General features: G+C 35.5%; 2 protein-coding genes across 2 annotated transcripts; one reads left to right on the top strand and one right to left on the bottom strand.

Moving 5' to 3' along the window:
• Positions 1-393: 393 nt before the first annotated feature.
• Positions 394-27,439, bottom strand: LOC149529376 (protein PAT1 homolog 1-like). The gene is made up of 5 exons (XM_089810380.1): positions 26,589-27,439; positions 19,053-19,201; positions 18,654-18,719; positions 3,902-3,971; positions 394-3,398 (listed from the first exon to the last, which is right to left on the bottom strand). Exons 1-5 carry the CDS (start codon positions 26,677-26,679, stop codon positions 1,339-1,341), a joined length of 2,436 nt encoding a protein of 811 aa, XP_089666506.1. The 5' UTR covers positions 26,680-27,439; the 3' UTR covers positions 394-1,338.
• Positions 20,926-23,574, top strand: LOC149529377 (uncharacterized). The gene is made up of 2 exons (XM_089810382.1): positions 20,926-23,221; positions 23,363-23,574. Exons 1-2 carry the CDS (start codon positions 22,832-22,834, stop codon positions 23,534-23,536), a joined length of 564 nt encoding a protein of 187 aa, XP_089666508.1. The 5' UTR covers positions 20,926-22,831; the 3' UTR covers positions 23,537-23,574.

Genomic DNA, 27,439 nt, shown 5'->3' with positions numbered 1-27,439 from the left:
GACCCCGGTTTGAATGGAAAAAATAACTTCCTTTTACCATGATATTTTTTAAACAACAAACCATCCTTGCATATTTGGTCAAGACTCTGAACAACAGCTGGCGGCAATACTACCATCTATTAGTATTAAGAAATTTGGAAATAAAATTTCGGTAGCTGATAGTTTTTAGGTTATGCAAAAACATTTGCTGGTGCCATTGTCAGTGATCTAATCACAAAATTTAGCGACCGTTAATTGTTTTTTGACATTGACAAAACAGCCGTCCATCCTTTCAATGTGCTTTTCTTGTCTACGAAATACAGAGGGAGTTTTAGCTACAAGCGTCTTATTATTAGCAGTCGCAAATAATCTTTGAAATTATACATCAAAACCCAATAATGTACAGGATTCATATCAATAAAATAATTGATATTATAGTATATGGTAAACTTCAGACTCAGCAGCTGCTGACAACGAACAGTTCAGTGTATTTATGGTAACATAATCTCAGTGGGAGAAACATTTAGATGTCAAATCTGCAATTTAGGGATGGCAAAAACTTTTCGGGTCTACTCCCTGAAATTTTCAGCAAATGATTCTCAAGTACAACTGCCTGTTTCCAGTATATTTAAATGAACATACATTTTAAAGTTCAAGATGTTCACTCGACAAATATATGCCTAAAAGATGCAAACTAAATGCATGCCTATTTGACTTATGCCTAAACCTTTGAGCTTGTACTTCATTACAGAGCACCCCAAAAACCTGGCTCCAGAAAAAGTCCAGCCATAAATATTGATCAAAATTCAACAGCTACTGAACGATAAGAGAAAATTTTGAGCCCTAGGATAAAGCCACACTCTAGTAAAGCAAGACAAGATTTTATTGATCACAGCTCCAATGGCAGCAATCCTTTGACCAGGAATTTCTTTAAAAGTTGCCAAGACTCCGAAATGCCAACTAATGGTGGCTTTGGAATAAAAGCATATGGGTAGAGGAAACCAACTAATGGTGACTTGTGAATAAAAGCATGTGGGTAGAGGAAACCATGTGGCTATCAGTTTCTCCCTAATAACCATTGATACAAGGTTTTCATGGCATATACATTCTGAAGAGACGACCTTCTCCAATGAATATATTTGGCATACAAGTTGAACATGATTGTTCAGGCCGGTTGAATCGATAGCTAAATTATACATCTACTGAAGCATAAACACAAATCAATTCCTTATGTAAAGTTGTTGGGAAATAGCTCAAAATGAACTTCCCATGAAAATGTGCTGGAAGAGCAACCAATATACACACCTTAAAGCAGCCTCTCTATTGGTAACCAAAGCAATTCTACAAATTCACACATGATCAACCAGGGACTGATGCAGTACTCACGTGCCCACCACCACTCTGAGAGTTGAAGGCACCTAGTGGCACTGATCTTTGAGCAAAATCCAGAAGAAGTTTGCGTTGCTGCTCATTGGTGTGAGGAAGACTAGCCTTCAGAAGTTCCACAGGCATCTCTTTGCTCATGGCAATAGCTGCAGCTGAATTGAGTGCAGCTGTGTTTCCTGATGTTAAAATCAGGGACTGGGTTATACTGTCATATTTATTCGTACAATACTTTGTGAGCACACCAAAAAAAGCATCAAAAGATGCCTGCCAAAGATTTCTATTTGGTCTAGACTGGGGAGCACGGGGATCTGTCAAGAGTTCAGTAGCTCTTTCCAGAACAGATTTTAGAATAACAGATGCACCATCACCAGCAGAACTGCCAAGAGGACGAAGTGGTGGTTGTTCTGAAGAACAAACTACTGCTGCTAAGCAAGCACTGAGGGAACTCAAATCCATGGTTCCAACACACACAGCAACAGTCCTGGCAAGCGATGTTGTAGTAGCAGAAGCACTGGAGTCTGCGCCTGTGGGTAAGCCACCAAACAAGAATCGCAAATGACGGAAAACAGCCATACAAACAATTCGTGCAAGTTCATTTCCAGGTGTCAGAAGCTGAAGGTATTTTGACAAAAGCTTCCTGCCCTTGGGAAGAGAAACCAAATGTAAAAAGACAAAGTCATCCTTTGGTGCTAACCCAATTGAATGACCGCTTTTATCTGATCCAAGAGGATCAACTAATTGCAAAGATGCAGCTAAGCCTTCCAATAAAATCTGCCGTCTTCTTTTGAATTGGGCTCCACCATCTTGAGGTGGAGATACTTGCAAAAGTCTATCAATATCATCAACATCAAGGAGGAGGCACAGTCCATCCTCTATAACAATCCTGGCTGCCAGCATTGGCTCCTGTTCAAGGGGCCTCTCACTCAACTTTGGCTCACTTAAGTTATCACCTGATGCATTGGGTGTGGAAGGTGCGTCCACTTCCAGGAGTGGACGAGGTCTACGAATAGAAGAAAATGGTACTCTCCCAAGTGCATCTACCTGAAGATAAGCATGTGGCTCTGCAGTAGCTTTTGTGCGCGACGGCAAATCACGTAGATAAGAAGGTGCAAACTGACTTTTCCCTCGAGAATTTACAGCTTTCTTGGCTTGCACAGCCTGATGATAATAATCATCTACATAAGGATCATTGCTATGAGTAGCAGCAAGTTGCATCCGTACAATGGTTTCAATTTCTTCTGCAGACATATATTTTGATCGGAACTGTGGCCAGCCACTGTTAATCCTGCTTAATTGATTGTTTGTCTCTGAATTCTGTGGATAGTTTCGCTGGCTTTGCCTTCCACGTTGTTGGGACTTGATACTACGTGGATCCCTAAAATCCCCAGCCAAGAGAGTTTCACCAAATTTGTGCATCATTGAAGGGGAAGAGGGATGAGAATTAAACACTTGTGTTTGCATGGGTGGAAAATGAGGCACACCTTGCATTGCCTGAAACCTTTGCTGCTGCAGCAAAGCCTGGGGCATTTGCTGATGCATCATATTGGGTATCATCCCTGTTGGACCTCCTGGGCGCATGTTAGGTTGATTCAGCCAGAGACCTTGTGGAGGTCGTGCACCAATAACGTGAGCTGAAGAATTGAATTGAGATACCCCTCCTCCGTATGGCATCATATTAGGCAAAATTCCTCCTAAATGAGGCTGGGGTCCCGGAAAATGTGGCATGTGAGGTGAGCCAGGCAAAGAGACTTGTGATGCTTGTCCTGGCGATGACCTGTGTCGTACCTGATTTGGTAGAGCATGTGACCTTGGTGGAAGAAATGAACTGAAAGATGGAGGAAAAGTTGGATCCCCTGACCATGCTGGGGGAGGATATGATGAATGCCGGTACAACGGTTTAGGCTCTGGCGCAGGGGAAAGCGATTGTGGCTGCAACCATTTATTTCCTTCTTTGTCAATATCTGCATCCAATATCTGTGGATCCAACCAGTTGGAAACCTCTGTTTCCCGAAGCCATTCTGGGGCTGAGGTATCTGCATTATATGAGTCGCAAAAGAAAATTTAGACAGGCAACTGTGTGAGACATTTTTCAAAATAATCAAATTAAAACTTATACAATGGAAATACGTAACAATAAATTATTGTTTGACACGCTGGTAGATAAGAAAGCAAGATAAGTATAAGAAGGATTTTCTTGCTTCTGAAGCAAGACTTTTGACTACATGGCTACCATTGAAAAGAGTCATTTAATCCAATTACAAATTAGCCTAAATAGAATCCATTATAAGCCAATTACAAACAAAAAAATATCAAAATATGAAAGTCTCCAAAAAACAGGTAAGTCATTGTAATGGAATCAATCAAAAGGGATAAATGCTTGTCCCATCTAGCTCACAATCACAAATCCCATTGAGATATAATACTGACCTCAGAACATAGAGTTCTAGGTTTCACAATTCGAAGCTTTGCAAATGTCTTTCATACTAATATGCATGTGTGATTCTCTGTTCAGGATATTAAGGGAACATATACTCACATTTCCTGCTTTCAAGTCCCGAATCTCCAAAACTTCCATGAAGACTTGTTTCTCCAGATACCTTGTTCATCTACATGACAAAAACTTGCTTAAAAAGATGGGCATAGAAAGAACAAATATAGAGAAACATGCAGAGCTGGTAATCCCTTCAAAACTTACTTTAGAACAAAAGATATGTTCTTAACACTATCTTGGAACAAAAGATGTGCCATCAGCACTAAGTTTAATCTCCATGAACAAACTAAATTACAGAAAGCTGCAGATTCTATCAAAGATGAACAGCAATTTTTCATATACAAGAAATTTCTTTTCACTAAGGAGACAATAAATTTAAGATGTTCTTGTTGCTAAGAAATTGAACATAATAAAAAACTTATCCAAGTCATCCATACAATTTCATTGAGATGCATTAGAAAGACGTCAATAGAAGGGGTTGAATAAATGTGATCTTTTAAACCATTGTCCTTCCATCCAGAAAGACATAGGGATTTGCTTCATTTTTTTAATTGACTGTTGAATTTGAAATTCAACAGAACAAGTTAGTTGTCAAATATTATCCAAAATCTCCATTAAAATGTGTGCCATAAAGCCCTTGTGCCATCTATCCTATGGGGATGCTGCAGCCAGTATTACTGCATCCTGCTTCAACAATATTAAACAAAAGATGCATTATAAAAATGAAGCATCTTTGAAGTCATTCTCTCATCTGAAATTGTTTAGCAATATCAACATAAGATTACACTTTAACAGGCAACCCAGAGTTTTGCCTTGACTCCAAAAGGTTCAAGAAGTTGAAATTTTATGTTGAGTTGTCGCCCGTTAATAGCTAATGAGTTAACTTGGGATATTGGTTCAAGGCAGGAAGCTTTATTTTGGGAAGATTAATGGGATGGGCTCCCTTCTCCAGATAGTGTAAATCTACCTATAAAAATCAAAAACACTCCTTCAGCTCCGTGGGGTAAGAATGTGAGTGATTATAAAATAAAAATTAACAATAATCAGTATGGAAGATGGCAATGGAAAGCCCTAGAGGTTATTCCACTTTCATCCCATGAAAAGTAAATTTTTAATCAATTTTTAAAATGTAGGCAGGCAAATCATAAAGATAGGAAGGAGTCTCGAAAAACGGAAATTATAAAAGTTAAACTAAGGTATGAAAAGATAATAAATTCTCAACAATGGGATTATATTGACATCCCTCTAAATCTATGTTGCGATCCAGCATCTCTTCAGAAAGTTGGTATCTTCCTTTGGGTTGCTCTTCAAAAGAGAAATCTAACAGCAGATATATTTACCAAGATGGGTTTTGAAGGACCATCTAGATGTCCACTTTGCGAAAAAGAATTTGAAACATCTACACACTTGCTTTATGACTGTCCCTTTGCTAAGGATTGCTGGTATTGGTTATTTAAGAAATTAAATTGGCAAATTGCATTCCTTGATAACCTATTAATTTTTTTTAAAAGTTGGTCAAAACATGGTTGTTTTAAGGTTTATAGTAATTTATGAAAAATATCCCTTTTCATACTCCTATGGGAATTATGGAAAGTAAGGAATAGAAGAATTTTCTATAATGAAAATATGGATCTAACATCCTTTTTTAATAAATTGGAGGCTTGCATTATTGAGGTAGTTAACAATAATCTCAATAACTCATATAGAGAGGAAGGTTCCTTTTTAGACTGGGATGCGGAGATCAGTAAAAATTGGTTTAAATTAATTAATCGACCAATGACATACTCAAAATCTAATAAGATCGCTAGCAAAGAATGTAAATTAGAACCTCCACCTATAGAATGGTCGAAGTTAAATTTTGATGGGGCCTCTAGAGGTAATCAAGGACCAGCAAGCTTAGGATGTATTACTTGTTCAGAAAACAGTCAATGCCTAACTAAAAGTGCAAAACCTTTAGGACTAATCTCTAATAACTTAGCCGAATTAAAGGCCCTAATAGAAGGCTTAACTCTTAAGTAGAGAGATAGGTATTAATAAATTAGTTATCAAAGAAGACTTGTAAATTATCCTAAATTCATTAAGAAAAAAAGAGATTCCAAACTAGATTCTTAATTCTAAACTTGAATATGTCCTACCCATCATTGATCAATTTGAAGAAACAATCATAAAACATATTTATAGGGAAGGTAATAGAGAAACAAATAACCTTTGCTAACAAAGGAGCAATTGGAGAAGAGATTCTAATAAGACAAGCTAATATGATAAGTATAAGTTAGACACTTGTTCTTGAAGTGAAATTGGTTTAGAACTATTATTGTTAAAATAAACATGTTAAATTTAGTGGATATCATGAAAGCTTAATGTTAATAAGTGACATATTTTCAATTATTCAAAACTTTTCCTTATATACTATTTGATTTTAAAATTGAAGTTAATAGGAGATAAGATTCATTTTTTACTATCACAAGGAAGTACAAGAACAAAGTTATCAATTTGGAAATAAAAAACAGGTGCTAAAATTGGTTAAATTACTATTTATGTAAGGGTTCTACCAAGGATACCTATCCATCTCTGATCTTTGGTGCCCAATTGAGATGACTTCTAGAATCTAATCACAATCTTGGGCCTCATGGCCTTTTACCTATCAAAAAAAACAAAATACTGCATATTTAAATTTAAATTTTCAAACCATTTCACAATTATTATTGAACTGCGATTATAAAACTGTTTCTGATTTCATATATTATAATTATTTTTATCTTATTTACCAATAATGTAAAAACAAAATTCTATATAAAATATAATAATATAGCATTAAAAACAATTCAAACCTGAAATTGAAACAATTGACGAAGTATATGCTAGTTATTAGTAAACATTTTCATTTATTACTGATTTAATAAATTATTAACTAATTTATAAAATAATAATTTATATTTATCATTAAACTATTACCTTGTACATTTAATAGTTACTATTAAAATTTTATATTTATTAATAAGGTAATATAGCCTTTAAAATATATTATGGTAGTTTGAGGTGTATTCCGCACACCATTTCTCCTTGGGACTGCCATTGGGAATGACACATTTTCCAGAATGATCTCACCGGGTTTGCACAAGCAAGAATTCTTTTGGTAGTCTACAGCCATATCTAATTGCAATCATTATTGCTTAAATAACACAAACATTTAGGGGCCTTTATTTTCCCAAACAAATATAAAGATTCTTCAGCTCAAAATTGTGCTCAAAAATATTCTTTAAGCCTCAAAATCACGTACACTGGCTGACACTGACCCCAAATGATTAAACCATATAAATTTTGAATCCTTCCTGACTCTATATCAATTCAATCCAACCCCAAGTCCAAAAAGTTTTGTGCCCCAAAATTGGCCTTATTTTTAAGCAATTCAATAAATGAGCCAATTTGATTTGTGACATACACATGTAAGATGTACATTAAATTATGAAAATTGTGTGCGCCATGAAGTTATGTAGTTGTGAAGGGCTTCATTTGGTATGGTGGCAATGGTACGTACACCGCATAGATGAAGATCAGTGCATCCTATCCCTGAGAGGAACCTGCCTCTCAACCCTACCAAACTAAGTCTGACCTAGTCACAAAATCTACAAAATACCTATCCCTTGTTGTTTATCTCTACATCTTCAATCAAAGTAAGGGGCGAGGATTTTAATTCATACATTGGACAACTTGTTCAATATACAATCACTGTCACAAGGAAATGTCACTTTCATATTCTCAAATGTATCAATCATGTCCTGTACAGACAACTCACAGAACAATACCATCTATTGGTATCTCAAGTGCAAGCAAACTAGAAAAAGACCAATTATCTTAAAACTCAGACAATCCTCTTCCTTGATGAGTTTGACAACAAAACATGCAATATTGAAGGTTTTAGGAAACTTTCAATGATAAATCCCTCACCTAAATACACACCATAAAAAACATACATTGTAATGTCCCCTTTTTGGAACATTAGGAAATTTAAAAACATATTCATATAATATTAAAATTGACTATGAGAGCGTGAATTAAAATTATAAAAGGTCAATTTGATATTATAAAGTGGGCTAAAAGTGACAAGGAGGGATAAGACCAAAAAACGGGGAGTCGAAGAGTCACAACTTTGAGGATTAAAAGGAAACAAACTCATTCATTCAGATTATGCTTGGTTTATGATTCAGATTTCAGTTTCTCTCTCGCAAGAGTTATCTGGAAAGCTTCAGCTTTCATCCAACATGGACATAAACCCTCGTGTCGATAGACAGTGGAGAAAACCCATTGTCTATGGAGACATCACACCAGGTGTCTCGTGTGCGCTTACAAGTTCTTTTCTTAGTATTCCAATCTGACTGCAAAATGGTGTTTAAAATTGGACTTTTGAATAATAGTTATTGTATTGTTGTTGTACAATGCAATAACATATTTTAAGGTATTTTACAAGAATCTATTGGTTTATATTGTAAACTTTAATAGATCTTAGTTGTTGGAGACTTATCAATAGTTTCAATATGATTTCTATGATATAGTAGAATGGTGTCTTCCTTATATAATGCTAAAGTCCTTATTCTATATGTTCTTATTGCAGTAGTATCCTATTCTAGTCTGAGATCTATATGCCACTTTTATTGATATGATTTGCAGATACAAAATGAACTAATATATATACATAGTGAAACACAACCGAGTAGGGGCATGACCCTACCTGGTCATGCCTCAATATGCATATACATTAGCACCTGTTCATGACAATTAGTTAAACCCGATAATGTAACCCACATCAAAGAATGCCACCCAATAACACAAAGGGTGCGATCAGATTAACGATTACTAAAGACATTTAGTAGCAACCGATAGTAATTTGTCTTATGTTAATTGTCACCACTTGACAATGCATTATCAATGGTGGTCATCAAAAATGCAATCGACATCTTTAATATATCCGAATGCACAAGGATTATAATGATGACGTATTTAATAATAGAAACACTGCAATATTATAGTGACAGCAATTATAATTATAATATATATATATATTACCAACTTCTGAGCAAATGTTTCAATACACTTAACTACTAACATTCTTAACACTCCCTCCTTAGCAATGAGGGATTGAGACCTCTTCATACAATTAAGTATGACTCAATTATGTCTAATAGAATATAGTGTCCAGCAAAATCTGGCCTAAAGAACCATAACAAATGATTTTCATCATGTCCAGCAAAATCCGGCCTAATAACCATGATGGGTATCAATGTGTCCGGCAAGATCCGGCCTAATAACAATGACACCAATAACCTTCATCACTTTTGGTGTTAGAAGGTTGGTAATCTATTGATAAGATCATCACCTTACAATAGAGACCTTTAAACATATATGAAAGATTGTCACCTTTCATTTAACAAGTTTGCAAACAATTTAATTTAATATAATATTCATGAATAAATTTACAAAAAATGTAATTACAAATTTTTCATACCAAGTTTAGTTCTAAAATACTCTATTTTTACTCTTGCAAGAGGTTTAGTGAAAATACCAACATTTTGATCCTTTGTGTCAACATAGATCAGCTTGATCACATTCTTGTCGACCATGTCTTTGATATAGTGGTAAGAAATCTCAATGTGCTTTGACTGATTGTGTTACACCGAATTTGTAGAAAGTTTGATGCAGCTCTAATTGTCACAATGGATCACAATGAAATCTAACTTCTTTCCAAATAATAGCTTCCTTAACCAAACCGCTTCACGTGCTCCCATGAAAGCTGCCATATATTCTGCTTCAATGAAACTCAAGGCAATTGTAAGTTGTTTTCTACTGAACCATGATATCATTATTGATCCGAGACTGAAGCGACATATAATGGTACTCATATGGTTTATAGAACAACCAGCCCAATCAAAATCAGTATAGCCTTCAAGTTTGATTTCAACATTTTTGTACTTTTGTCCAAGACCAATAGTGCCATGTAGATATCTCAAAACAAATTTTGCAGCCATTAGGTGTATTTTCTTAGGCTCACACATAAGTGACTTAGTGCATTTGTGGAATAGCATATATCAGGCCTGGTGTTTACCAAAAACATGAGAGATCCAATGATTTTCCTATAAAAGTTAGGATCAATAAATTTTGAATGTGTTGCTTCCTCTTTTAGCTTGTCTAGATTAGTTTCCATTGGAATTGCAAGTGGTTTGCTATCTATCATCCCAAATCTATTCAGAATATACTAAGTATATTTTCCTTAATTTAAGAATATGTAATCTTCCTTTTGACATACTTCTAGACCCAAAAAATAATGTAGTAAACCTAGGTGTTTCATGTCAAATTCAGCAACAAGATCTTGTTTGCATTTAGCAATAAGATGATCTTCACCTGTTGTCAAGAGATCATCAACATAAAGGACCAATATGATCATATCTCCATTAGAAACTTTAAAATAGATGTTAGGATCAGCTTCGTTTTTAGAGTATCCCAATTTGGTGAGATAGCTATCAATTCTTTCATACCAAGCTCGAGGTGCTTATTTAAGGCCATACAAAGCTTTCTTTAGTTTATATACATATAGGTTTTCATTTTTTATTACAAAACCTTCAAGCTGTTCAATATATACTTCTTCATTTATGACCCCATTTAAGAATGCAATTTTCACATCCATTTGATGCACCTTCCATCCTTTCACTGCTGCTATTCCAAGAATTGCCATGACCGAAGTGAAACGAGCAACTGGGGCAAAAGTTTCTTCATAATCATTACTTTCCTTCTGTGAAAAACCTCAAGCAACAAACCTTGTTTTATGTTTCCCAATGCTCCCATCTACTGCATATTTCATTTTATAGAGCTACTTTGAAGAGACAACAGAAATGACTTTAGGTCTAGGTACAATATCCCAGACATCATTTTGTAGTATTGATTGATATTCTTCAACCATAGCATTCTTTCCACGCTTGACAAGTTAGAGCTTCTTCAACAAATGTAGGTTCAGATTTAGTAAGCTCAGTTACTAGTGCACTATAACATGATTTATTTCTGGTTTTCTTGACTTCCTTGGTAATTTCATCTGGTTCAATATCATTTTCTTCAAGCATTTTTCTTGCCCACGAAGGTCTCTTCTTGATACTTGAAATGTTTCTATTTTCTACATCTTGTACTGGTCTAGTTTCTTCTAATATATTCTCCCTCTAAATTTCAGATAGTGGACTTCCAAGTCTGTAATGGGCTCATCATCTGTGTTGTAGATAGTTTTAAGGCAATGTTCTCCTTGAATATGACGTCTCTACTCACTTTCATTGATCTTTGTCCAAGAACATAAATTTTGTATCCTTTCGAGTTTTCACTATACCCAAAAAAAATTCCTTTCTTTCCGGATGGTTCTAACTTAGTTCTTTCTTTAGGCATATGTATATACACAGGAGAACCAAAAAACCTGAGGTGACTTAAGTCAAGTTTATTTCTTGTAAAGACTTCTTCAAAGGTTATATTTTCTAGAATGGAGTGTTGACATCTGTTTTGTATGTATACAACAGTATTTGTGGCTTCCGCCCAGAATGAGAATTCTAGGTTTTGATCATGGAGTATAGCTTTTGTTGCTTCAACAATAGTTCTATTTTTTCTTCTGCTACCCTATTTTGTTGAAGATTATAAGGTACTGTATACTCCCTCTTAATCCCAATAGATGTACAAAAGGCTTTGGAATTTTCAAAAGTATATTTTCCCCCATTGTCAAATCTTAGAGTTTTAATTTTCTTTGACACTTGATTTTCCACCAATTCTTTGAATTTAGATAACACCTCATTTGATTCTTTAACTTCTAGAAAGAAAATCAAATTCTTCCTAGAGTAATCATCAATGAATATTACATAATAGAAGTAACATCCTAGAGAGCAAGTCGGCATGGACCCACACAAATCAGAGTAAATTAGTTCCATGATTGATTTAGTCTTGTGTTCACTAGGAGGGAAAGGTTTTTTAATGTTCTTTCTTAGAGCACATCCTTTACATAAACTTATGTGTTTAGAATTTAGATTTAGTATTCCAGAGGTGATTTTTCTATCTTTGGTAGTGAACAGAAACCAATATGCCCAAGTCTCCTATGCCAAATTTCATTAGAATTTGTTATTTCATGATTACAAACTTGTTTTTGAATGTCGCATAGTTTATATAAAGTTTGGTCCCTATGGTGATGGTATTTTTTAAATTTAAGTTTAGGCCAGTACAAAACTTTGTGAATGTAACTTGAAATCCTTCATCAGTTAATCCAGAGATTGAAATTAGATTTATTTTTATGCCAGGTACAAATAGAACATCTTTCAACTTTAATGCAACTCCAGTCCTTAGTTGAATAGAATAGGTCCCGATACCTTTGACTAGATGAGTGGAGTTGTCTCCAATAGTAACTCCTTCAGCTCTATAATTTTCAAGGGTTCCAATTTTTTCTCAAAATCCTGTTATATGTCAGGAAGCACCACTATCTATTATCCAGATTCCACACACTTTCATTAGAGTTTATCTCGCTTGATAAAGCAGTGTAAAATAATAGATTTTCATCTTTCTTCCTTTCAGCTAATGAGGCTACATTTACTGAAGATATGTCCAAATTTCTCACATTTATGACATTTAACTTTGGAGAAATCAATTTTGTTGAACTTATTATTCTTTTTCTTATAGTCATGTTTCTTTCCTTTAAAATTCCTCTTTTTCCTCTTGATTTCATACAATACCTCTGGAGATTAATCTTGACTCTTTTGAAGTACAATCAGTCTTTAGTAGATCAAACAAGGGGATTGACGGTCTACTAACAACTCGAATGAATGCTTCCCATGATAGTGGTAATCCTCTAATATAGAGAGTTCTTGATCTTCTACTTCGTTTCCAATGGAATTTAGATGATTTTTAAGTTCAGAGATCCTTCCAAATTAGGATGAGATTGTTTCTCCCTTATTCATTTTAGTATTCATCAGTTGATTCTTTAGAGTAATCAATCTGCTTGAGATGTTGATTTCAAATGCATTTTTTATTGTTGTGAATACTTCGAAGGCTTTCTTTAGATTTGATATGGATGGAAGTATGTGGTCCTTTATGGAGTCTACTATGATTTTCTTGGCTTTGTTGTCTCGCCTTTTCCAAGTGGTTTTTTTTGTTTCATCTTCAGGAATCGGAACATCTGATTGAATAAAAGATTTTAGTTCTTATTCTTCAAGAATCGTAGTAATCCGAATTTTACATGAGAAGAAGTTTACAGCACCTTCAAATCTGTCTTCTACTCTTACGTTATTTGACATATTTGATTTTATAGTCTCTCTACCAATTAAGCTCTTATACCATGTAAAGTTTAATAGATCTTAGCGGGTGGAGACTTATCAATTAGTTTCAATCTGATTTCTATGATATAGCAGACTGGTGTCTTCCTTATATAATGCTAAAGTCTTTATTCTATATGTTCTTATTGCAGTAGTATCCTATTCTGATCTGAGATTTGTATGCCATTTTTATTGATATGATCTGCAGATACAAAGTGAACTAATATATATACATATTGAAACACAACCGAGTAGGGGAATGACCCTACGTGCTCATGCCTCAATATGCATATACATTAGCACCTGTTCAAGACAATTAGTTAAACCCGATAATATAACCCATGTCAAATGATGCCACCGGATAACACAAAGGGTGCGATCAGCTTAAAGATTACTAAAGACAGACAGTAGCAACCGATAGTAATTTGTCTTATGTTAATCATCACCACTTGACAATGCATTAACGGTGGTCATCTAAAATGCAATCGATATCTTTAATATATCTGAATGCGCAAGGATTATAATGAAGACGTATTTAAGAATGGAAACACTGCAATATTATAGTGACAGCAATTTTATATATATATATATATATATTACTAACTTCTGAGCAGATGTTTTAATACACTTAACTGCTAAAATACTTAACATATATTGTTACTTTAAAATGCATCTTCATATGTTTATGTTCTAAGAATTATCTTGAGATAAAATCAGTTCAATATCCATTTGGGATATTTCAGACGTGTGTGTGTGTGTAGAGAGAGAGAGAGAGTCATAAGTCCTATTGAATTCCCAATGCTAAAAAATGGTTCCCTTAATGTCTATGATGAACACCTAGGCAATAATATCATATGAATATTTGAAATTTCCTTATATTTTATAATTTTATGTATCTTTAAAAATTGTCCCCTGCTCTCCCAAAAAATGGCCTCTACAAAAAAAAAAAACTCCCCAAGACACATCCCCATCCCTGAAACTTGGAGCATAGATATTTTACTTAGTGACAAGTATGAGCATCACTGACTCTTTTATAATTTATACAAAAAAAATTGCAATGCCAGCATACCAGAACACCGAACCCATGCTGAGAAGAGGGGGAAATATTCATACCAGTGTACCCATCCCCTTACCACAACCACAAACTTAGCTCAAAATCAATACATATGATCAACTTCTGATGTTTACTGAGACTAGAATTTTTCTGACATTTAGGCTTTCTGACCTCCTTTCAGTTGTCACGTTCATCGTACAGTAACCTTCCCTTGTATATTATTTATTGTATATATTGCATACTTTGTAAGATACACCTATAACTTTGTACACACATCTCTTATAGAAGATACGTTTAAGACCTCAATAATTTTAGCTAGTATGCTACTGCAATCTTAATTAACTGCAGTGAGTTGGACAGCGACTCAGGCACAAAAACAAGATGAATGTACATATGCCTATATTATAGAAATAGTAAATAAGTTGTTGGTTTCAGTTCAGGTTTGGGTTTGGCTATCCTGTTCACCATTACAGCTAAAGTTTTTTGGTGGATTTGGGTTTGCTAGTACAAAAATAATGTAAAAGTCATATACATACATTTATGTAATAGTATACATTAGATGTGAATATAATATAACATATATTCTTATAGAATGTGCTGCCAGTTCTACAGCATCTACTGCACCTTCTTATGGGCCGGGTCACTTGGGGCCTCGTGCTTATTGACTTTGTCCCTAACAAGGTTATGAGAACTTTGGAGAGAGAAGTTGATGCATAGACTGTCCGACCAAACTTATGGGAGAACTGATGCAATATTGAAGGTGATTGTCACAAGTATAAATTCTGTTACTCTACAGGAAGGCTTAAAGATAAAATATCTTGGCATTATTTGACTTGTCATTGGCCACTTTAGAGTTCTCTTTTATCCTGCTCAGGGAAGGTATGATTATTTTATGCAACTGCAGGATCCTAAAGTTGGACCCAGTTGATCCACTGTAATCATTTTATATATCAACAAAAGACAGCTGTGCAATGTTACCTTTCTAAAATGCAATTTAATAACAAATATAAAAACAAATAAATAGATAAGTATAATAAGATACACATACAAGTTAGGTTAGTTAATGAAAGGTTAAGAAATACATAATGGAGTGTGACTCCCTCAACATAAGATACAAAAGGAAAGAGAGTTCATTTGAAAAGAAAGGGAGAAAAGAAGAAAGAAGGGAGCATGGGAAGGATTGAAGAAGGGTTGTGAATCTTTCAAAGATGATACTTAGAAAAGGTTGTGACTCTTTCAAAAGGTGTTAGTTATGAAAGGTTGCAACTCTTTCGAAGCGTATAAAAGGTGAAAGGTTGCGACTCTCTTGAAAGGTTGTAATAGTGAAAGGTTGACTCTCCCATCATGAAGATACAAATACGAGGGAAAGTTATTTGTTTTAAGGCATGGAAGAAGGTTGTCATCATAAGCAAGGTAATCATAGTAAGTTCTGTTCTGAAATATAAGACAGTTCTGATCTGCATAGAAGGAGCAAATACGGAAGTAACTTCCAAAGGGACAGCGATGATGAATGGTTGTGACCCTTTCAAAAGGCAGTTTATTGTGACAGAGTGTGAACATCGAAAAAGGCAGACATAGTAAAGAGGTGTGACCCTTCTTCACAAAAGATATAAAGGAGAAGAAGGATCAAATGGAATGGAGGAAAAAAGGACTAGAGGAGATCTAGAGCAGATTCAGAGCATAAGGAGGGATTTTATATAAGAATTAAGGGATTAAGAAAATAAGACCTGTAGATCTAGAAGAAGAAGAAATGCAAATCTTAAATTGAATCTGTACAGATTTGAAACATAGTAAAGACAGATTAGAGAAGTGAGAGGTAGGGAGTGAAGGGGGCAGCAGTTGATGCCAAACAGATTTAGCTTTTCTTAACAAAGGGTTTCACCCTTTCATAAGGGCATTAAAAAATGTGAAGGTGTGACTCCCTACACTCAAGAGGAGATCTAAAAGAGAACTCCATCGAAGAAGGGCAAGGAATCAAAAAGGGAGATCAGAGAATAATATATTGATCTCAAAGGGAACAATGAAAAGTGGTGACTCGTCTTATGACAGGTGGTGACCCTTTTACTTAAAACTTATAAAAGGGAGATCATTGCATGCAAACATCAATACATCATCATGCATCAATGCACCACACAATCAAGCAATCTATTGATCAGCAAAGGTTGAACTAAACAATCTATCAATTAGCAAAGATCAATTCAACAAAGTGAATAAACAAGCATTCAAATCATCATCAATCAATACACACCTTGGAATCAGAAATCAATCATTCAATTCATCATTTAAGTGTCGCCCTATCAAACCCACATTCATTCATTCAATCATGGGCAGGGAGAAATATATAAGAAAAGAGACAGAATAATCCAAGCAATCGATTTTTTGGAAACAATATCATCTGATAAATATATTTAATAACAAGTATTTTTAGGAATATTCTTGTTTGGACTGTATGTTTCAGAGATATATATTTCAATCAGAGATTGTTTGTACGTAGACATTCCAACAGACCTATATGCATCTATATAACAATGATCTAACATGCATTTTATAATTATCCGACTTTAACAATAATAGGTATATTGGTATAAGGACTTCATATAAAAAGTGTGTATAAGATGTTATGTATATTTCAGTTTTATTGCTGCTGTAATCAACAACAATAAGTGAAGTAATCACAGTTGGGAGAATGGTGATGAGGCTACCTTCTTAGCACACCACCTCATGGCTGTGACTGGGGAGCCCCCATCGGACCAAAAGAGGAATAAAGAGGACTGTCTTTGGGCTTAGAAAGGATAGGCTTTCAGGGCTTTCAGGGCACCCTGCTGTGAAAGCTCCTTGCAATCCTTACCATGGTTAATTGGGTGTTCAATCATTAGACCATTAGGAGTGGCGAGATGAAAGAGAACTGCAATACGACCCCACACTAGGTAAGCCACCTCATATGTTTGGCATGGACCACATGAGGCCAAGGGGGGTTATAAATCCACTCTCCGGCCTAGGGTAGGAGATTTCCGGGGCACTTCATCAAGTCACCCTACCTTATCTTTTATATCATTGGGTCACCCTCAAGTTAACTTCAACAATCTATCGAATTGATTTATATCCCTCATATATAATATTTCTAATTTTAGGATATCTAACTAAGATATTATTTCATAGTTACTGAAAAACTTATTGATAGCCTTGTGTACTGTGATTTCCAGGCAAATATGAGACTAATCAGGGAAGGGACATTACACCCTGCTTCCTCTGGCAGCACTTAACAGAACATATATAGTATATATATCAAACCCTTTCTATCCATTCTCTGTTCATTCCTGCCTCGAATGCTTCTATCTGTACAAATGCTTCTAGGGATAAGTTAAGTCAAGGCATTCCCTCTGGTCGGGCACTTGATCGTGTCTTTAAAGGATTCCATTCTTTTTCCGACTGGACTGATCTCACTTTGCTTTGGGTTTCTGTCATGCTATCTGCAGCATATACTCCTGCTCACAAATTCTACTAACTGAGCGGTCAGTTCTTGCAAAGAAGCAGGATTTATGGTTCACTTTAGCCATCACCATTCTCATAATCCTGCAATGGTTAACCCTGAAGAAAGTTCCAGTGCATGTCATACCAGATTTACCAAATTCTAATTGAATTGTAAAGCTTTTCTGGTCATTGATTTTTCCCACTGCAAACCCAAAGATGCACCAGGAACAGACCCAGACCTGCATCCATGCTCCCGATGTTGGACCTAGTAACATGGTAGAAATATATAGAACTGCAGATGCAAGTATACTGGAGTCTCCTGGTGACTACAATCTTAAAACTCAGTACAAGGATAAGGTTTATGGCATTTCAAACTGCCTGGTCTGTTTCACTTATAGATAAAGAATTTTGATGCATAAAACAATAGTTTTGTCCTTCGCTTTGTTTTGCTCTGACGATTGGAAAATTTCTTATGAGTTAAATAAAGAATTAAGAAAAACTCAACACATTTTGTTTGGTAGAAGGAAAAAACACAAATTATTGAGCAAAAGTAGAGTGAGATGACTCAAAACATAAGAAGTGATTAAACAATACATCAAAATGCATGTAAAATAAAATACAGATCATTAATACTAGCATTATAAGAGAACAAAAATTTTGCCAAGGTTAATTTATAAGAAGAAGCTTTGAAATAGCAAGGACCTAAAATATATAATACACAAAACTCAAATCACAAAAAAAACTGTCAAAAATGATTGTAAATATAAAATACAGATCATTAATACTAGTAATTTAAATTAATATAAGGACTGTCATATTTTGCCACAGTTCTTTCACCATAAGAAGATTAGAAAGTTTGAAACAGCAAAGACCTAAAATATTTAATAACTCACTGGCAAGAATTATATAACAATTATTATTTCCTTTTGCTAGGCTTAAAAGAAACACTAACCTTTGTGAAGGAATTTGATAACTCAGACATATCATCAGCTTCGGATAGAGCCTCAGACTGTTCATTCTGCCACATTCAGAATAATTGTTGGATTTTAAGCAGAAGGTTGGAAGAAGATTTTGTAAAAACATGATTCAGTATTTCGATTTGTGTCTATAATAAAAAATTATTTTCAATTGCCTTCCCAGTAATAGTTATAAAAAAATCCATATATTTAACAGTGGGTGGCAAGCAATTACAGTGTTTATAATTTGGACCAAACCAAAATTTGGTATTCACGGTTATTAAATCCATATATTTAACAGTGGGTGGCAAACAATTACAGTGTTTATAATTTGGACCAAACCAAAATTTGGTATTCACGGCTATTAATAATCAACAAGATACTTCAAGCATTACCTCATCCCTGTCATAAACTGAGGACAACCCATCATCATCAAGTCCGCCCAATTGACCAGCATCATCTTCTTCCAAACCTCCCAGTTCAACCTCCTGAGTAACCTCCTTCCCAAAAAAGGCATATTGTGATGCATCAAACCTTGCAATTGCTGTGTGTCCATAATACATATAACTTAGATAATATCCACAAGAGAACTCATATAAATTACAACTCAAATTGAAATCCTGTTATAGTATGCAAAATTATATGACTTTGCAGAAAAAAAAAAATCTGCAGTACCCTTTTTCAGACTCATATAACTCATTTCAATTTACGATCATAGTAATGACATGGAAACATGTTATTTAGTTGTCCCAGATACAAAAAAAAAAAATCACAACATATATATATATTTTGGAAGAATAAGTGTTACAATTAAAAATCCCCAGGCATAAACTCTGTTTCCTTTCAACAGTGCCCAATCCTTCATGGGCCTATTGCTACAGTCTAACAACTGCTTCCCTGTCACAGATAGAGGTACTGCTATATTGTTTTTCTCACACAACAGAATGTCAAATGCCTCTTATAATATATAAGAAGTCATAAAATGCAACACGCTAGAGCTTACTTTCTAGAATTTGGCAGCACAATAGCCTAAAATACCATATGAAAATTCAAAGGAAAGTAAAAACAGACATAAAGTGATCGTTCTCTATCACGATAGTGAGTTACAAAACAGGTAACATGCTCTTTACTTAACATGTTTTACCCATCTCTATCATAATTATAAAGCTTTATCATTTACAAAGTGAAAATTTGATATCAATTACAAAATTCTAATCTTCTGCATCCAAAAACAATACAAGTTTTATATCGAATTTCAAGGCAATTTGGTACAACTCTTTCATGACTCGAGGAATTTCTAACAAATGCAGGACTGAATATAAGGACTCAAATTTGTTTTCAAAATATGCCCAAAGACTGGGATAAATCTTTAGCATTTTACCTTGCATGGATTTTTGAGTCCCCAATGTCCACAACTATGACAAGTCAAATGGCATACATGGAACATTCCAAACAGTTTGGCTATATGATGTAATCGTGAACATTCCAAAATAATGTATGTCCAATTTTTGACTTCAGAAAAACATATTGTCTACAAAAACAAAGCATGATCATCTTTTATAAATGTTTTCCCCATGCAAGTTATTTATATTTTAGACTCTCGCAGATAATTTGACTATGTTAATTGCACCCAGCTCATTCATATATTAAATAGCAAAGTGGCACAATAAGAATGAGCAATGCACAACAGCCACTTACACAAATCTTTTTGTGGTTTTCAGGGGTTAAATTGAAACTGACCATTATGAAGTTTCAAAATTCCAATGCCCATAATTAAGACAGAAATTCAAACAGGATACATGCCATCATTCCAATTTCCAAACATTCTTGCTATATGATGTAACCATAAATATTTCAATACACGGTATGACCCATTTTCAATCAGGGAAAAAAATATTGTCTACAAATCAAAGGCAGTCATCTTAAATAAATGTTTTCTCCATGTAATTATTTTAGTCTCTAACAGACAATCCAACTAATCCATAAATACAAATTATGAAATGAAACAGTAAGAATGAAAGATGAACTTAAGAGCCCAACTTAGAGAAGCTGTTTTTTGTGGGTTTTGGGCAGGGTAACGTGACTTGCGGCGAGTCACGTGAGTCAGGCGAGTCAGCGAGCCGCACTGACCTTGCCGAGTCACAATGACTCGTGACTCGCGCTCGCGAGCGGCGAGTCACGAGGAGTGACTCGCGTGACTCGCGAGTCACCAAGTGACTCGCGTGACCCGGCCTGCTTGACTCGGCCGCGACGGGCACGAAACCGGGCCATGAAAATATAATTTTTTACATGTTTTTTTAATATTTTTTTTTTACATATCTCACTCATATAACCCTAAAAGGGCTCCCATAACAGTCTATAGTGAAAAGAAGAAAGAGAGAGAGAGGTAGACGAGAAATAGAGGTTTCTTGTTTTGCAACCAACTAAAAGGAGGAGGAGAAAAGCTTGCATTTGTGACATTGGAGCTTGCATTTAGATCATCAAGGAGTTTATAGGAGCTCTTCTCAACACTTCCCAAAGCATTTGAAAGAGGTAAGACTTGATTGTTTAGATTTTGATGATTTTTTTGTCTATGCTTATGGGTTTTTTGCATGATTTTTTTTTGTTTGTTTATGAGTTTTTTTTTTACTTTAGATCTTCATAAAATGCAATGCTGAAATGGTAATATTTGGTCTAAAATGTCTTATTGCAGCAACCTTTACATTGCTCCTTAATTAAGTCATAATGGCTTCTGGAGGTAAAAAAACCCAAGCTCTCTAAAGGCAACAAAAAAGATGAGTGTTGGAAGTTCACCATAGAATTTCCGGGTAGAAAGAGAACTCAAACAAAATGCCTATTTTGCAAAACCATTAATAGTGGGGGGATAAATAGATTCAAATACCATATTGCTGGCTTATGTGGTCATGATATTGAACCTTGTGAAGCTGCATCTGTTGAGGCTCAACGTTTTTGTTATGTAGCCTTGAAAAAATATGAACAAGAAAAACAATTAAAAAAAAAACAATTAGAAGAGTTAGCTTTGATTGGTTCTAGTTCCCTTCCACGCTCATCTGCAAATGTTTCTGAGTCAGTAGGCTGTGTTGGAGAAGGTTCTTCCCGTCCCCCCTATCGTCCTAGTGCTTCTGTTGCTCGTGCTTCTTCTACATCTATTCCTTGCACTTCTAGTGATGCTACTGTTGCTGCCCCTTCTAGTAGTGCTGCTCTTCTTCGTCCTAGAGTCAGAAAATCTAGTAAGTTGGACAACTTTTTTGTACCGCGTACCACTCCTGGTGCACAACCCTCACTTGAGAGCATGGGTTGGAATAGGGAGATACATGAAGCTGGAGTAAGACCAATTTGCAAGTTTTGGTTTTTCTGCGACATTCCATTTATAGCAGCCAAGTACTTCAAGTTTTCAACTTCATTTATATTTGATTGTTTTACGTTTTAAGTTTTAAAATTTATATTCAATTTTAAGTTGAAAATTTGAAATATGCTAATTAAAATGTTTTTATAAATGTAATAGGACTCCTTATTGGCAAGGGATGATTGATGCAGTTTCCATCTGTGGTGCGGGGTTCAAAGCCCCCACTGAAGATGAGTTGAGTGGCCCCCTCTTGCTAGATATTGTTGAGGAGATGAAACTTGAGTTGGAGGATCACAAAAAGATTTGGAGCCAAAAGGGGTGTACCATCATGACAGATGGATGGACAGATAGGATGTCCAGAACCCTCCTAAATTTTCTTGTTTCTAACGGAGGTAATTCATCATGCTCTACTTCTTGAAGTCTAAAATTTAATGTATACAATTATTGAATAACGAAAATTTTATTTTATTGAGTATTGATTCTTGATTCTTGAATGATAATTATTTTGTTTAATTTTCACTTTCAGGATCCACCATGTTTTTGAGGTCCATAGATGCTTCCTCATGTGTGAAAAATGCAAAATTCTTATGTGAGACTAATGAAGAGGTCATAAGGGAGGTGGAGGAAGACAATGTTGTCCAAGTGGTGACAGATAATGCAGCTAATTATGTTGCTACAGGTAAAATTTGAACTTCTAACTTTCTAAGTTCTACTTCTAAAAAATTTGTTTTAGTTTTTCATTAAATTTTGAAAATTAAAAGTTTTTTAATACATCAAAAAATTTCATTGTTTACTAACTAATTTAAAATTGTTGCAGGAAAACTATTGATGGAGAGACACCCAAAAATCTTTTGGACTCCATGTGCGGCCCATTGCATCGACCTCATGTTAGAGGATATTGGCAAGCTTGTATGGGTGAAATCATGTGTTACCAAGGCCAAAAATCTTTGTAAGTTCATCTATAATCATGCCTTGGTCCTCAGCACTATGAGGAAATACACGAAGGGAAAGGAGTTGGCTCGTCCTGGTATCACAAGATTTGCCTCTAACTTTATCACACTAAAATCCTTGCTGAGTTCAAAGTTAGAGTTGAGGTGCATGTTTGTTGGTCCAAAATGGAGTTCCTCCTCCTTTGCGAGCAGCTCTGCAGGGATAGATGCAACAAAATGCATTTATGATGATGATGATTTTTGGGAGCCATGTTCGAAGATTGTGGAGGTAATTTTAAATTTTAAAAGCTTAAGTCTTAAAATTTTATAAATTAATTTGTCTCGTACATATTTTTGATTTATATTCATTGTGCAACTTTGCAAAGTTTCATCATTCACTAAATTGTTTTTTTGTTTAATTGTTTTGTAGATCACCAAGCCCCTTGTAGCCCTCCTACGAGTTGCTAATGGCGAGAAGCCCTCTATGGGCTACATTTATGAGGGCATGGATAGGGTCAAGGAGACTATTAAGGCCAAATATGTAGGAGTTGAGGAAAACTATGGCCCTATTTGGGACATAATTGATAGGAGATGGCAAAATTAGCTTCATAAGCCCATCCACGCAGCAGCCTATTACCTCAATCCGGCATACCGTTTCCTTAATGATTTCAAGGCAGATGAGAAGGTTCTTAGTGGCCTATACACAGTGGTATCGAAGATGTCTCCTAATCCCACAGATATATTGCTTGAGATGGATGCCTATAATAATGCATCAGGGCCCATTTTTTCAAGTCAAATTTGCAAAGAAGGTTGTACAAAATTGCAGCCAGGTAAAGATTGCAGCTTAAGCCTTATACAATCTAGTTTATAAATTTCTAGCTTTAAACTTAAAGTTCAAATTTTGAAATGAGACTAATATTTTTTTGTTTTCCTTTTTTCAAAATTCAGATAGATGGTGGCAAATGTTTGGGCCTTCAACCAAAAACCTTCAGCAAATCGCCATCCGCATTTTGAGCCAGCCAAGTAGCGCTTCTGGATGTGAGCGCAACTGGGGCATGTTCGAGCACATCCACTCGAAGAGGCATAACAGGTTGTCTGTGCAGAAAATGAATAGTCTAGTCTTTGTGCACTACAACCTGCGCATTAGGATCAGGGAGATTTTGGAAGTGACACCTCTCCGATTACTCTAGAGGAGGTTGATCCAGAGTCTGATTGGATCACAGAGGCTACTGATCCTATCATTGATGATGAGGACCTACAGTGGCTTGACCAGGCAGATAGAGAGGGCCAGGCTAAGGCTGTGGCTATGGTAGCAGAGGAACAGAGAGCTCCTGTTGTTCCTAGTGGCAGCTCACAGACATTGGCAGAGCCAAAGGCAGAGAGTACAGTTGATCCTAGAGGCACCTCACGAGCTGATGCTATGGCTACTGAGACATCCAGGACCTACCTTAGACGCCTTACTAAGAGGCATTTTGTAGATTATACTGAGCCTGAGCTTGAGGTTGAGGCTGAGGTTGGGCATGAGGATGAGGATGACGATGACGTTGAGGATGAGGATGATGATGACTCCGACTAGGAGCCATAGCTGTAGGCTTATAGTCTTGTTTTAACTTTTTGTTTAACAGTTTAACAATAACTTAATATATGATCAGCATTTGGAACATTTGAATTTGATGATGACTATTGAATCTTGATGTGTTGGATTTCATAATGCATAAATGATAATACATATACATTTTGATGGTTTGCATGGATTTATCTTAGTTTGACTTTAATTACTAGTAATATAGTATTTAATTTTAGCAATTTACCTTTGTAAGTTTGTAACTTTGTAGTTTGTAGTATTGTACATATGTAATCGATGTTTGACTTTTAAGTTTTAAGTTTTTAACTTTAAGTATGTGGCATGTGCATTATGATCAAATTATCTTCTATTTAATGATGTTATTGTGTCTTTATGCTTTATTCAATAATGGGTGCATGGAATGTTCTTTAAATCCTAAAAAATCTCAAAATTTCGAAGGTTTTTCACTTTGCCGAGTCACCGCCGAGCCGGGTCACGAGTCAGAGCCGGGTCACGAGTCAAGTTACCCTTGCCTAGTCCGAGCCGCGTCAGAGTCTCGTTACACTGGTTTTGGGGACTAATTGACTCTATAACATGAATACTGTAAGAAAGCAAGTTTACTTTACACTCCACTAGATATACATTTGCTGCAATAGCAAATGTAATGTAGCCCCCCAAGACAGTTAAAATTAAAAAGCTTAGATTTACTTAACAAAAGAAACGGCATTAGAGTGTGAATACTGCACAAGACAGAGGATTTACACAGCTATAATTCATTCTAGAAGTTTAGACAATATAACAGAGGTTTAATTGTGAGACAATTACAATTTACCTAGTGACACTGCCTTAGGGGACGGAGGCACATTGGAATGGCAGGGGGCAGTGGTGGGGGAAGCAGGAGGTGGAGTGTTTATATACTGTATACTATGCATATGGTGCTAAAATGCTAGCTATGAAAAGATGTTCATAAAGATGTAAAATTAAAATAATTTAAAAATAGTAAATTATTAAATTTTTGAACATTGCATTAAGCATTGAACATCAAAATTTTCAATATCGAATTGCTAATTAGAAATTAGAATACTCAAAACTACTTAATGATAAAAAATTAAATTGTTGAATCAGCAAATGGAATTTACAAACATTGCAAGCACAAAAAGCGTTGATATTCCAAAACACAAGTAGAATTCACAAGGATGCCAGGGTACATGGATTATAAAAATTCCCTTTGAAAATAGATTTAAATGTAACAGCAGTGGGACCTATATGCAAGCACAAAAAGCGTTGCTGTTCCATAACACATGTAGAATTTACAAGAATGCCAGGTTACATGTATTAAAAAAAATTCCCTTTGAAAATAGATTTACATGTAACAGCAGTGGGACCTATAAGGCAGAGGCATTGCATGCACATAATAAAATTTACCATTCCAAAACAAGCATATTGAGAGGCAACCGGGACTCTAAAGCAATACACATGAGAAAAGCATTGTCATTTGGAAATGAGAATAATCAAGAGACAAGCAGGGCCTATAAGGCATCAAGCAGGGCCTATAAGGCATGACATGCACTAAAAGCTTTCACATTCTTTGCAGTGGAAGATGTGTAGGAATCTTCACTCTCTGTAATGGTGCTTGTGTGCTGTATGTCCTTGTCATGTAGTTATTTTACCCGTTTTCCACAATCCCTGGGATGCTTGTGTGCTTTGTGGGTGATCTTACCATGTGATTATTTTATCAATGCTTCACTCTCGCTAGGGAGCCTATGTATTTTACCGGTCTCATTGCCATGTGATCATTTGACCAATATGTTCCCCGAGAGGCATATTACTACTCACAGAAATTCTTCTTAGACTGAGCTGACAACAAAACCGAAAAGGGCAAAAAGAATCCAATTATAGGTCCCTGTTAAAGCTTCAATTACTTGGAATATCATGATATTTAATATAAAATGTCTTCAATAAACAAAGAAAATTGACAGTCAGCTTAGAAGCTCAAATTACTGTAACTTTTGCTATCAAAAAACAATTAAGAAGACACGAATATCAAAATGCTAATTAGTTTTTTAGGAAAATACAGGGATCGAATCTTTACCGGAGCGCGTTTGCTCAAAAGTGTCCAGATCTTTCGAATCCTCCGTTGAATCAGACAATTGAGCGTGTGCCGTTTCATGAAAGTTTTCCATGTCAATAAAGTATAAGGAGACTACACCTCTTCAGCCTCAGAAACTAACCCTTACATAATCTGTAAAACTTCAACCCAGATCTAGCCCCTTCTACCAAGTCCGAGCCCGTCCAATACAAAAAGCCTTGAAAATTTTGCACGGAAGACCCCGATATACACAACAAAATAATCCTAAGGCAATAACAACAGGCTGCGATTGAATCTCAGATATTCTCACAAAGCAATAGAAAGAAGCTTTGGAGACGCTGCCCTGCTACAATATCCACAAAAAGAAAGAAGAAAGACACTAAACTATACCAACCGAAACCCTATATATCTCTCTACGACTGCAGCACAGTCAGATGGGCGTCACGGACAATCCAAACGCCCCAAATCTCTCCAGATTTACACAGGCTTCGAAAACTAACAACAATGGACGCCGTTCTGCTAACAAAAAGATGACACGACTTTGCGATTTGTACCCGAGACCTAGAGTTTCTTAAAATACTCAAAACCTGGCCGGGCGGCGAAAAAATTACAAACCTGCAGACTGAGAAGCATGAACGGGCTTACTGCACCCAATCTGCTGTGCAATTCCTCACAAATCTGTGGCGTTTGGGGTTTTCTTCTTCCTCCTCCATAAAAATTCAAGTGTTTAAAATTAATTACGATTGTGATCTTTAAAACTGTCTTCTCTTCTTTCGAGCTCTTGCTCAAAAAGAAAGGCATCAATAATCGAAGAGTTAAAGCGTGTGATTTTATTGAGCTATCAAAATTTTTGT

This window comes from Cupressus sempervirens, chromosome 11 (assembly GCF_028749045.1).
Source record: "Cupressus sempervirens isolate cs-2001-9-10 chromosome 11, ASM2874904v1, whole genome shotgun sequence".
NCBI classification, from domain to species: Eukaryota; Viridiplantae; Streptophyta; class Pinopsida; order Cupressales; family Cupressaceae; genus Cupressus; species Cupressus sempervirens.
Note: the sequence above shows the minus strand (reverse complement) of the source record. Positions and strands in the feature narration are given on the sequence as shown.